Here is a 13,695-nt window from a genome sequence, read left to right as displayed (position 1 = left end):
CAAAGGGTTGGAAAAAGATTTTCCAAGCAAATGGACCCAAGAAATAAGCTGGTGTAGCCATTCCAATATCTAACAAAATAGACTTCAAAGTAAAATTGATCAAAAGAGATTGGAAGAACACTTAGTACTCATCAAAGGAAAAATCTACCAAGATGATGTTTTAATTCTTAACATCTGTGTCTCAAACAGAAGGACAACCATGTGTACAAAAGAAACACTACGAAAGCTTAAATCATACATAGACCCTCACACTTTTATAGTGGGAGACTTTTAGTATCATACTCACCATCGAGAGGTCATCCAGCCAAAACTTTAACAGAAACAGTGGAGTTAACAGACGTTTTAAACCAAATGGACAACAGACATTTACAGAATATTTCACATTTCACCCAAAATCAAAAAATATACCTTCTTCTCAGCATCTCATGGAACTTTCTCTAAAACTGACTGCAAAGCAAGCCTCAACAGATAAAAGAAAACTGAAATAACCCCGTGTCTTATCAGACCACCATGGATTAAAGGTTGATTTTAAGAACAGAAAAACCAGAAAGCCTACAGTCATGGAACTGAACAACTCTCTACTCAGTGACCACTGAGTCAAAGAAGAAATAAAGGAAAAAATCAAAGATTTTCTAGAATTCAATGAAAATGAAAGCGTAACATATCCAAACTTATGGGACACAATGAAAGTAGTACTAAGAGGAGAGTTCATAGCACTAACTGCCTACATTAAAAAAAAAAAAAAAGCACATCCAAGAGAAATATCAAACTTAGGGCTGAAATCAATAAAATAGAAAGAAACAATATGAAGAATCAATGAAACAAAGAGTTGGTTATTTGAGAAAAAGTAACAAGACAGACAAACTTTTATCTAAACTAATTAAAAGGCAGAAAGAGAATATCCAAGTTAACAAAATCAAAAACAAAAATGGGGACATAATAACAGATTCTGAGGAAATCCAAAGAATCAGTAAGTCATACTCTAAAAACCTACACTTCACAAAATTGAAAAACCTAAAAGAAATGGATAATATTCTTGAAAAATACCACTTACAAAGTTATAGCAAGATCGGATGAACAATCTAAACAGACCTATAACCCCTAAGGAAATAGAGAAGCAGCCATCAAAAGTCTGGCTGTTGCCTGTATGTGAGATATATTCTACTAGCTGGGCTGCCTTTTCTGGCCTCAGTGGGAGAGGAAGCACCTAGCCTCACAGAGACTTGAAGTATGGGGGGGGGGGGGGGATACCCAGGGGGAGTGGAGATACTTAAGAGGAAAAGGGGAGGGAGATAGAGGAAAGATTGTGAGAGAGGGTGACTGGGGTAGGGGTGGGGCAGTGAATGGGATCCAATGTGAGTAAGTTAAAAAAAATTCAGTGAGTGGTAGGATATGAAATATTTCCATTATAAATACATTTTTAAATTTTCTTAAAAAAAAAAAAAAAAAAAAAGAAGAAAAAAAGTTTCCCAACCTAAAAAAGCTCAGGGCCAGGTTTTTTTTAGCATAGAATTCTACCAGATTTTAAGAGCTAACGCCAATATGGCTCAAACTGTTCCATAAACTAGAAACAGAAGGAACATTGCCAGAATCATTGTATGAGGCATTCATCCTGATATCCAAACCACAAAAAGATTCAACAAAGAAGAAAATTATAGACCAATTTCCTTTGTAAACATGGATGCAACAATACCCAATAAAATACTTGTAAGCCAAATCCAAGAACACATTAAAAAGATCATCCTCCATGATCAAGCAGGCTTCATCCCTGAGATGCAAGGATGGTGCAATGAATGAACATCAGTCAATGCAATGCACCACACAAGCAAACTGAAAGAAAGAAAACAACAACACATGGTCATCTCTTTAGATGCTGAGAACTCCTTCGACAAAAATCCAACACCCTTTCATGACAGACGTGTAGGAGATCAGGGATACAAGGGGCAGACATAAACATAATACGGCACTATACCAACATCAAGAAGGCAGTAAGCTAACATCCAATTAAATGGAGAAAACCTCAAAGCAATTCCACTAAAATCAGGAACAAAACTATTCAAAATAGTGCTCAAAGTTCTAGCTAATGCAATATAACTAAGGGAGATCAAGGGGATGCAAACTGGAAAAGTCATCAAAGTATTGTATCTTTATTCCCAGATGATATGACAGTACAAAATCAACCCCAAAATTTCTACCAGGGAACTCCTGAAGCGAATAAACACCTTCAGCAAGGTGGCTGGATACAAAATTAACTCAAAGGGAAAAAAAAAAAGCGATTCTCCTATATACAAATGACAAACAGACTGAAAAAGAAAGTGGGAAAACAACACCCTTCACAATCGCCACAGATAATATAACATATCTTGGGTAACTCTCACTAAGCCAGGTAAAGATCTGTGTGACAAGAACTTCAAGTCCCTAAAGAAAGAAATCGAAGAAGACCCCAGAAGATGGAAAGATCTCCCATCCTCATGGATTGGTAGGATTAACACACTAAAAATGGCCGTCTTACCAAAAGAATCTGCAGAGTCAAGACAATCCCCATCAAAATCCCAGCACTATTCTTCACATATCCTGAAAGGTCAATATTATATTTCCTTTGGAAAAACATAAAACCCAGTATTGCTAATATAATCCTGAACAGTAATAGAACTTCTGGCGGTATCACCATCCCTGATTTCAAGCTGTATTACAAAGCAATAGTAATAAAAACTACATGGTATTGGCATAAAAACCAGACAGGTTGATGGAATACCCAGACATATCCACACACCTATAGACACTGAGTATCTACATGGAGAATGCTAATAGATTCTTATCTATCACCCTGCTCAAAAGTCAAGTCCACCTGCACCAGAGGTCTCAACATAATACCAGACACACTAACCCTGACACAAGAGGCATTAGGGAATAGCCTCGAACACATTGGCACAGGACACAACTTCCTGAACAGAACACCAACAGCTCAGGCACTGACATCAACAATCAATAACCTCTTCAAACTGAAAAGCTTCTATAAGGCAGAGGAGACCATCAATAGAACAAAAGGCCAGCCTTCCAAATAGGAAAAGATTTTCACCAACTTCACATCTGACAGAGCTAATATCCAAAATATATAAAGAACCCAAGAAACTAGATATCAACAAACCAAATCAATAACCCAATTAAAAAATGGGTACAGTGCTAAACAGAGAATTCTTAGAAGAGGAATCTCGAATAGTGAGAATGTTCAATATCCCTAGTTACCAGGGAAATATGCAAATCAAACCGACTGTGGCATTCCATTTTACACGCTTCAGAATGGTTAAGATCAAAAGCTCAAGTGACAATAGAAGTTGGCGAGGGTGTGGGGCAAGGGAACACTCCTCTATTGCTAATAGGAGTGCAAACTCATACAACTGCTTTGACGGTTTCTCAGAAAACTGTGACTATTTCTACACCAAGACCCAGCTATGCCACTCCTGGGCATATACCCAAAAGATGAGAGAGCTCTAGCGGAAAAGAGCAACAGCAGTAAGGAGGGTTACGGCTGGTTTTCAAAGAGGTGTCCATATTGGAAATTAGTAGATAATCAGAACCAGGGAGGAGGCAGGCTGTATGAGCTATGACAGGACTGAGGTTTTATGCTTTTGTTTTTGGAGACAGGCTGTCTGGCTGTCCTGGAACTAGCTCTGAAGACCAAGCTGGCCTCCAACTTAAAGAGTTCCTCCTGCCTCCACCTCTCAAGTGCTGCAATTAAAGACGTTCCCCACCACCACCCTGCTGGACTGAGGAGTTTTTAAGAACGGAGGAAAGGTGGTCCAGAAACCGCAGATAAGAAAAGGAAAACACTCCTTCCTAGACCAACATGGGGTGGGGGAAGGAACATATTTGTCATTTTAAGGAGTTCAACAGGGCCATGAATCGAATGCTCTGTGTCACACAGGGATATGAGAAATTTCACTGACACTAACAATAAAGTACAAGATAGTAAGGGTGTTTAGGAGCTGCTAACATATAGAAAATGCAGAATAGAGAATGCACCTAAATAACATACATTTCATGTCAGTACATACAATCATCCCATCTTCCTGAAATCACTGTACTTATTTCTTAAGTCTGTGAACAGGAGACATACCACTGGGATTACATCTGAAAGTGATATTACAGGGAGCTGCAAACATTTCTGTAATGTTAAAACACTTTCTATGCACCAGTCCTTCAAAGGCTACCAACACAGCACAGTGACAATATGACAGGTGACAGGGTCAGTTAGAAATACTCTGCCGAGGGAAACCACAGCAAAAGCTATCTAATGACAGAGAGTGGGTACTGAGAAAGTATTGACAGTATAAAGATTCCTAAGGCACGTTGCAAAGTTATTCACATTTCTTAAATTCAGTAAATCTTTGGTGTGCTCACCTAACTTCCACAAGATCGTTTGGTTTATAGCTAGGATGAAGGAAAAACCAAACTTTCTTGACAAAGTGATTAATGCTGGGCTCTCTACGCGACCCTCGGACATATACCATCCACTTATGGGTTGACTGGTCATTTTCTTCCCGCTTATCTGGAGGTATGTACCTGGAGAAGAAAGAGAGATGAGCTTCTTCCTTCAAAAATTAATTATTTGTGCTGATGAGATGGCTCACTGGGGAAGGTGCTTGCCACAAAAATCTCACAATCTGAATTTAATTCCAGGATCCCACTTAAAATAATGTCCTGATGTACAAGTCCATATACACAAGAACATATGCACACAGCAATAATAATAAACTAAAAACCTCAAGACTAGTAACTGAGACTACAGTAAGGTCTCAGCAACTAAGAGCTTTGGCTGCTCTTCCAGAGGATCTGTGATTCCCAATACCCATAGAAAGGCTTACAACTCTAACTCCAGTCTAGGCATTGGATGCCCTCTTTTGACCTCTGTAGGGACACACATGGGATTCACACATACATTCAGACAAAACACAAATACATATTAAAAATATTAACAATAACTAATAATGAGGCCCTGCTTAAAACTAAAATTTCCAGCAGTAATTATCAGCAGTCACACTTGACCAGTCTCTAATCCTTTTTTTTCTAAAACCTCCATGCCTACTTAATTCCCTTCAAGTTTGTTTTCTAATTCTCAATACCAAACTAAAAGAGAACAATCAAACTTGGTTTCTTATCGAGTGGGTATCTAAGGTAGAAATACACTGGGTATGACCATGGCACATGAAGCCTCTATCCTTGGTGGGCTTTGCCTTTTGCTAGTGAATGGGACACCCTTCTTAGATTCTGGTGAAAAACGTGGCCATAGCCTCTGGTGTGCTCATTAGGTCTCTGATTATCCTTAGTACTGCAAGGTACAAGATGCGCCACACCCCGTCCACACAAGCACTCTGTCTCTGCGCTCTATCTGCAGGTCAGTTTTAATTTAGGGAGGAGTGGCCTTTACAACAGTACTAAGCTTCCTTGACTGTTAGTCTGACTATTGTTCTATTCCTTTTAATAAATTAATTTTTATAAATTCTTCTTGAAGGGCTAGCCTGTCTTTTGTTTGATTTACTAAGCATGTTTTGATTGCTAATATAAATATAATTTTTAAGTGCTATTTAATATGAGGCTTTCAAATAAGAACTGACTTTTGTGTAACCTTATTAAACTTTCATTAATCTTAAAAATAACTAAAAAGGGCTGGTGAGATGGCTCAGCGGGTAAGAGCACTGACTGTTCTTCCAAAGGTCCTGAGTTCAAATCCTAGCAACCACATGGTGACTCACAATCATCCATAACGAGATCTGACGCCCTCTTCTGGAGTGTCTGAAGACAGCTACAGTGTACTTACATATAATTAATAAATAAATCTTTAAAAAAAAAAAAACTAAAAAGTTGGTGTTAAGGGCTGGGAGATGGTTTGGCAGGTTAGCACCAGTGTACCCTAAGCTGGCCTTGAAGTCATACGGAGGAAGAGGATGAAGAGGGGGAGGAAGAGGAGGAGGAAAAGGAGAAGGAATAAGAGGAGAAGAGAAAGAGGAAGAAAATGAAGGAGAAAGAAGATGAAAGAGGAGGAAAAGATGAAGGAGAAAGAAGATGAAAAAGAAAGAGGAAGAAAAGGAGGAAGAAGAGGAGAAATCAAACAACAAAATGCTACCCACTTAAATCGTTAAATGTTACCTATATGGGTATCCTGCCTGCATGCACATCTTGTGCATTATATGTGCAGTACTTGCAGAGGACAGAGAGGGGGCTGGATCCTCTGGAACTAGTTACAAACAGTTGTAAGCAGCCACGGTGGGGCTGGGAATTGAACCTGGGCCTTCCAGAAGGCTATCCAGTGTTCTTTATCACTGAGCCACCTTTTCAGCCCCCTAAATCATTCCATTTCACAAAAGAAATAAAGGAATGTTCAGGAAAAAAGACAGTTGGTGTCTACTTTGATAAGGATGACAGCTAAATATGAAATGCAGATACTATGAAAGTGGAAAACACATCTCTGAAAGCCAGAGTAAAGCAATGACAAAACCTCACTACCTCAGTAGCTCTCAAATAACTGAAAACCCCGCATGCCTTTCCTCCCAGCACTCTGGAGCGAGATGCAAGCGCTTCTCTAGAGTTCTAAAGCAAACAAAACACAAATACAAATAATAATCATCAAATACATAAATTACACATGCAAGTGTAAACAGCAACTGGGAATCCTGCTGTGTATCTGAGCATGAGCTATGCAGACAGCTGAGGCAGGGAGATTGTGAGCTTGTGGCCAGCTTGGCAAAAAAACAGCTCAAAAATAAATAAGCAGGGCCTGAGGGATGGCTCATGGGTTAAAAGCATGGGCTGCCTTTCCAGAGAATCCAGGTTTGTTCCCAGAATATACATGGAGGCTCCCAACTCTGACTCCAGTCGTGGGGATCTGATGTCTTTTTCTGGCCTCAGCAGGCAACCAGGCATTCGTGTGGACCACATAAACACAGGCACTCACACACATAAAATAAAAATAAGTAAGTAACTCGAAGTGTAAAAAGTATGCTACCTTGTTTCTTCTATAGTGGCATTCAAGAGCAAACACCTCATTTATCACCAGGAATAGTCACAGAATATCACTGAGCCAGGGAAAATGTAGATGAAATCTTGTTCTACTAAGGTGCAAGATTACTCTATGAATATTTCTAGATCAACGTTTACTTTTCAAACAAGCTAGGAATAAAGAATTCCAGAACCTTCCTCCTACTGTACTACCGCTGTGAATATGCAGTGACGGCAAAGTGCTGGTGTCGCAGTGAGTGGCGCATGGGAAATATCTCACGGTACTAACTTGGACACATTGCCGACTACTATCGTTTTCTTGACAAACAGTCGTGAAGTCTCATCTCCTGTGAGGTCAGCATTCCGTAGTTCCCGTTTGTGGGAGCCACTGATACTAGACGTGTCCTGAAAGAAATGAGATCAACATTTGTGCTCACTGAAACAGTATTCAATAGGGTGCTGACATAATGAAGGTTTTATCTTTCAGAGAACAGGGTCTTCTCCACCCAGCAGGCCTGGGACTTGCTGTGTAGCTCTCCTCTGCTCTCCTGAGTGCTGAGACTGACGGCATGCGCCACCACACCTGGCAGTATGGTTGGTTTTGTTGTTGTTTAATTTACATTTTATTTTATGACTGTTTTGCTTACATGTGTGTTGATTCATCAATTGTGTGCCTGGTGTCTACTGAGGCCACAAGAGACTGTAGATCCCCAGGAACTGAAGTTACAACAATGAGAGCTGCCATGTGGATACTGGGAAACAAACCCAGGTCCTCTGGAAGAGCAACCAGCACTCTTAACCACCTGGCCATCCCTCCAGCTAATTTTCCTTTCTTAAAGAAAGAGCTGGGCATGGCTGCTCATGCCTTTAATCCCAGCACTTGAGAGGCAGAAGCTGGTGGATCTTTGAGTTCTGAGGACAGTCTAGTCCACAAAGAGTGTAGTCTGTGCTACAGAGAAATCCTGTCTCAAAAAACACCACCACCACCACCAACAACAACAAATTAGTGAGTCTAGGGATGTAAAGGTTGGTAGAGCGCTTCTCTAGCTGGGGCCAAGCCTTGTGTTAGGCTCCAACACCTATACTCCAGGTATGAGGCACATGCCTGTCATTCCAGCCTAAAAGATGGCAGTAAGAGAAAGAATACTGACCAAACCCAAGTAAATCTAAATATTCAGTCCTGATAACGAGCTATCAGAGTATGGGTTAATTTTAAAAAGGCCTTCCTGCTTTACTTTTTTCAACAATACACAAGCGAATTTATCATAAAAATAATGATTTGTTTTTATGAAAATTAAACACTGATGTCTGTTTTGTTGTTGGTTTTTTTTTCTTTCGAGACAGGGTTTCTCTGTATAGCCCTGGCTGTCCTGGAACTCACTCTGTAGACCAGGCTGGCCTCGAACTCAGAAATCCTCCTGCCTCTGCCTCCCAAGTGCTGGGATTAAAGGCGTGCGCCACCACCGCCCGGCTGTTTGTTTGTTTTGTTGTTGTTGTTTTTTTTTTTTTTTTTAACACTGATGTCTGAATGTATGGAGAGCTACTTGGAAGTTCCCTTTATAACTGAAACTGTAGCTGTGACATCACTAGTCTAACCTGATAGTAACTCTATACATAAATACAAACACCAAATAAACCATGTATTATGTAGCTTTGTAGCTGGGCACAGTGATTCCAGCACTTGGGAGGCAGAGGTAGGGCAATCACTACACGTTCCGGACCAGCCCGGTCTACATAATCAGTGTGTGATCAGCCAGGGCCTCATAGCAAAACTGAATCAAGAAAAGAATTGTGTATTTTGGTTTTTGTATGTCAAATTACAGGAGTTACTACTTAGACCTTCAGCAAGATCATGGAACTCCAACCCTTAAGGGTTCTTTCCCATCTGCATGAATGACATCCAAGAGCTCTGCTGCACCCTGGAGTGCTATGCTCTAAGTGAGAATGTCAAATACACACACACACACACACACACACATGCACACCCACACCCACACACCCCAGAATGGCAGCACTCTAACTGGTAGTTGTGATAACCATTAATACTCAGTGTTGCTGGGTATGATGGTTCACACCTGCAACCCAGCATTCAGGAGGCCAAGGAAGGAAGACTCTGCTAATTTGAGACCAGCCTGGCTATAGTGCAAGATGCTCCCCTCGCTGCCACCCCCCCCCCCCAAAAGGACACAGCTTCAGCTTCTTAGGCCTACACAATGGTTCAATCCTGTAACATCACCACTTGGGAACTGTGGCAAGAGATATCTCAAGTTTTAGACTAGCCTGTTGAGCCCCAGACTGAGATCCTATCTCAAAGAACCAATGGTCCTTGTAAAAATCAAACTACTTATGTCTTGCCCACATTTAATAGACAGCAGGTCCATCCCCGCTGGAGCTATACCCTTCCTGTCTTTCGGCTTGGTCTCTGTTCCCCGGTGCTTGAGAGTCTTTCCTCCATATCCACGTTGCTGTTATTGTCTTTGTCAGACAGGAAGTCATTGTGCTGAGACAAAGAGTCACTTTCAGAGTGATTGGCAGATGGTGTTTCTGATCTCTGATTGGTAGGAGATGATGACCTAGAAGGTGATTCCAGAAACTTCTTGATAGCAGGGTGATTAAAAGCCATTGGATCAAATGTCTTTAATCCCTAGAAAAATGAAAGAAGCAAACTTAATCAAACCCACTAAAGCTGGCGAAATCCTAATTCCTGAAAACGCCTACCTACGGTAAGATCATGTTAGCAAACTTTCAAAAACCTCTCCACATCCTGTATTGAGAGATGGCTCGGCTAGTAAAGGCTAGGCTATCAACCAAAAATAAAAGAAAGAAAAAGAAAACACAAAATCTCTCTACATCCGTAAATTCTTATACCTAGCCTTGTATCAACGAAACAAAAACTAGAGGGACAAGCGACTGTGCAAAAGTTCTAACTCTAAGGTCAAAAATGAGCCAGGCGTGATAGGGGCAGAGACCCGTGAACACACTAAGGAAACTGAGGCTGACTGTCCAGCATGCATGAACTCAGTACCACACATAAGCAGCTTGGCAGAATATGCCTGTGATCCTAGCATCCAGGAGGCAGGAGCAGGAAGGCCACGAGCCCAAGGTAAGTGTCACTATCCCCAGCAAGGTTTGATTTTAAAAGGACACAGAACTAGGCATTGTGACTCATGATGACAATCCCAAGATCTTTGGAGTCTAAGTAATTAAGTAAACTAATCTTCAGTTCCAGGTCAGCCTGGATTACATAGTCTCAAAACAAACAATGAAAGTACACAGTATAAAAAAAAAAAACGAAACCCACACTGGAGTTAAAAACAACAGAAGTAGAAGCTTTAAAATCAGCAATGTGGAACATTCCTTCAGGCTTGTTCAGGGGCCTAAGTTCAGTTGTGTTTAAAGTGGTGTCATTGAATTCATGTCACAAGCTCACAACTTCAACTCTAGCCCCAAGTAACTGGGTCAGAAGGATGCCTCTGGCTCTACTGCCCACTGGCACTTGCACGTATGTGTACATACTGAGACACAAACGAACGATTAAAAAAAATAAAACAATAAAAACATACACAAACAAACAAAAACCATCTGTATCACTGGCTGGGCAAGGTGGTACTATCTGTAATCCCAGTACTCGGGAGGCAGGCAGAGGCAGAAGGATTGCAGCTGCTAGGACAGCAGGAGTTAGACTGCAAGATTTCATCCCAACATGGATACATGCACGCACGCACGCACGCACACACATACACAGAGAGACAGACAGACAGCGGGAGGGAGGGAGGGAGGGAGGGAGGGAGGGAGAGAGAGAGAGAGAGAGAGAGAGAGAGAGATCAAGCGACAGTGATTAATCAAAACAAAAGCCATGGTCTGGGTGAAGAGACTAATGTTTTAAAATAACATATACAGCTGATTAATTCAGTTGACAGCCCATTTCAGTACTGGGTGTTCTCCAAACTAAAATAATTAAATGACTATATAAAACAAAGCCTAGATTTCTTGAATGTTTTTAAAAAATTTTTAAAGATTTATTTTATCTGTATAAGTGTTTTACTTGCATGCACAAATGTGCAACATGTGAATATCTGATACCTGCAGAAGACAGAAGAGGGTGTTGGATCCCCTGAAAGTAAAGTTAGAGTTGCGATCCACCATGCAGACACTGGGAACTGAACTCAAGTAAACCCAACGACTGAGCCATATCTGCAGCCCTTAGCAAATCTTAATCAGAACACCAGGAGCTAAAATCGGTTTATATCTAGGCATCCTGACAGTGCGCACCCCAGTGATAAGCGAACACAACACCAGTTTTTCAAGGTGAGTACCTGCTTACAGTCTCCTTTACGTCACGCAAACTCAGCTCATGATGTCCACTGCGCTGAGCCAACACTGAGCTAGTCCATCAACGATGCCAGAAGGGTGGATGTACAAATTCTACAAAGTCATGTTCACCCAGAATCTGTGGCTTTATTCAGAATGAGCCTAAGGGGCTGTCGGTGTTACTGAATTGTACATTATATACCTATCATATGGGAGAGCCTCGGGCCAAGGACAGGCACAAGCAAACACACAGAGAATAGGAGGGGAAAAAGGGGGTCTTTGTAGATGTAGCCAATATAAAATGAAGTCATACTAGACTGAGGTCAGCCCTCACCCAGGACTAATATTCTTAAAGGAACCTTACATACAAAGAAATCCTGGGAAGACATCCACAGGATGGATAATGCCTTATTTGATTTTTTGTTTTATCTTACTGATTATTTGCTTATATTTTATAGTCTCTGGTTTTGTGTTTTTACAGGCATTATGTATGTGTGTCTTTCACTGGCACTCTGTGGTTAATACACGGTTGCCAGGAAAAAGAGAAAAAGGAGTAAAAAGGTTTTACAGGAGCGCTGAAATGTTATGATATCTAAGAACCTAATTTTAAATGCTTTAGAGAAAAGAAAACAGAATTTTAAACTGATGAATCTACATGGTATGCAAAACATGTTTGTCTTTTTCTTATATTTAAAACTACCATTAAGAAGTAGCATTTAAAAGCACAAGGCACGCTCACTAAGGCAAAGCAAGAGGAAGAACTAGGAGGAGTTGCAGTAAGGTCTCCCTGCTCGTATTACACTAGCCATCAGTACAGAAAGGACACCACCATGTTAAACACATTGCCTGACGATCTGTGTTCTTCAGAAAGGTGGCCAGGCTTATCAAATGCAATATGAGAAATGTCTCAATGGCAGGGAATCCACACAGAACAGACTGGACTATGAGGAGCACTAACCTCAGAAACCTTCAGGAGACCAGCGGAAGCATAATAGTTTGCTACAATGCAGGCCCGGAGCTTATCCATCATCCTCCTGGCTTCAATCAGTCGCTAAAACAGTGAGAGTTTAAATGTTGTTTAATAGGCAAATAACAACAATGACTTAAAATCCACAGAATAAACACACAACAAAAGCAAGAACTCGGCTTCTTGAATTGCTTCAACAAATAAATCCTTCTCATCTAATTAAACTGGCAAAGATACAGGCTGGAGATGTACTTCATGTGTATAAACAAAGCCCTGGAGTCTATGCTTTTACCCCAGAACAGACTGGAGAAAGAGGCAAGAGTGTGTGCTTCCCTGATCAGTAAAGTCTTAAAAATCCAAAAATGCCGGGCCTTGTGGTGCAAGCCTTTGATCCCAGCACTTGGGAGGCAGAGGCAGGCTGACCTCTTTAAGTTCGAGACCAGCCATGTCTATAGACTGAGTTCCAGGACAACCAGGACTGCACAGAGAAACCTTGTCTCAAAAGAACAATACCAGGGGCTAGAGAGATGGCTCAGAGGTTAAGAATGCTGGCTGCTCTTCCAGAGGTCCTGAGTTCAATTCCTAGCAACCACATGGTGGCTCATAACCATCTCTAATGTGATCTGGTGCCCTCTTCTTGCCTATATATAGGCAGAAGAACACTATACATAACAAATAAATCTAAAAAACAACAACAAAAAACCTACAAATAAAACAAACAAAAACCAAAATATAGCATGTGAGCATATTTATTAATTAAGCAATAACTATAGTATACTGAGAACAATACCAAAAAGGATTATATCTGGGGATGGAAGTTCAAGTAGAACTTTTTATCTTTTCTCCAACTTTATTTATTTTGGGTTTTTTGAGACAAAGACTCATGTGTCCCAGGCGGGTTTCAAATATACTAAGTAGCTGAGGATGACCTTAAATGTCTGGAGCTCTTGTCTCCACTCCCAAGTCCTCCTGGGATTATAGATGTGCCCATCCCTTAGCAGGATAATTTTTTGATTTTGTTTTGAGACAGTCTCATTCTGTAGCCTTGGCTGGCTGAAACTCATTATAAAGACCAGGATATCTTGGAACCCACAGAGTTCCATCTGTCTGGGCCTCTGGAATGCTGAGACTAAAGATGTATGCCACCATGCCCAACATCAGAATTTTTATTTTTTAAATAAACCTCAACAAATAATATATTTTCCCTCCCATAAATTTAGTGTTTTCAATTTATCATTATTATACCTGGTCAATGACATCAATCTCATGTTCCTTATTCTTCATCTCAAGAGCAAACTGCTCCTTAATAATAGTCTCAATTTTCTGCACCGCTGCATCTCGAGCTACAGAAAGAACAAAAACATACCAAATTAATCAGTACCTACTGATTTAAATCAGCAGCCAAAGAAACCAGTCCCCAC

General features: G+C 40.7%; 1 protein-coding gene across 5 annotated transcripts in view; it reads right to left on the bottom strand.

Moving 5' to 3' along the window:
• Yeats2 (YEATS domain containing 2) overlaps positions 1-13,695 on the bottom strand; it is a 95,581-nt gene that overhangs the window by 66,496 nt on the left and 15,390 nt on the right. For all 5 annotated transcript variants that reach the window (XM_029470574.2, XM_021185201.3, XM_085832526.1 and 2 more), the window contains 5 exons: positions 13,520-13,617; positions 12,266-12,358; positions 9,395-9,640; positions 7,286-7,401; positions 4,402-4,563 (listed from right to left, as the gene is read on the bottom strand). In XM_029470574.2, the coding sequence (XP_029326434.1) occupies positions 4,402-4,563; positions 7,286-7,401; positions 9,395-9,640; positions 12,266-12,358; positions 13,520-13,617 (715 nt within the window). The remainder of the gene's footprint in view (positions 1-4,401; positions 4,564-7,285; positions 7,402-9,394; positions 9,641-12,265; positions 12,359-13,519; positions 13,618-13,695) is intronic.

This window comes from Mus caroli, unplaced genomic scaffold (assembly GCF_978045245.1).
Source record: "Mus caroli unplaced genomic scaffold, Mus_caroli_1 scaffold_17, whole genome shotgun sequence".
Taxonomy (NCBI): Eukaryota; Metazoa; Chordata; class Mammalia; order Rodentia; family Muridae; genus Mus; species Mus caroli.
The sequence above is the reverse complement of the archived record's forward strand: the minus strand, read 5'-3'. Positions and strand labels throughout refer to the sequence as shown.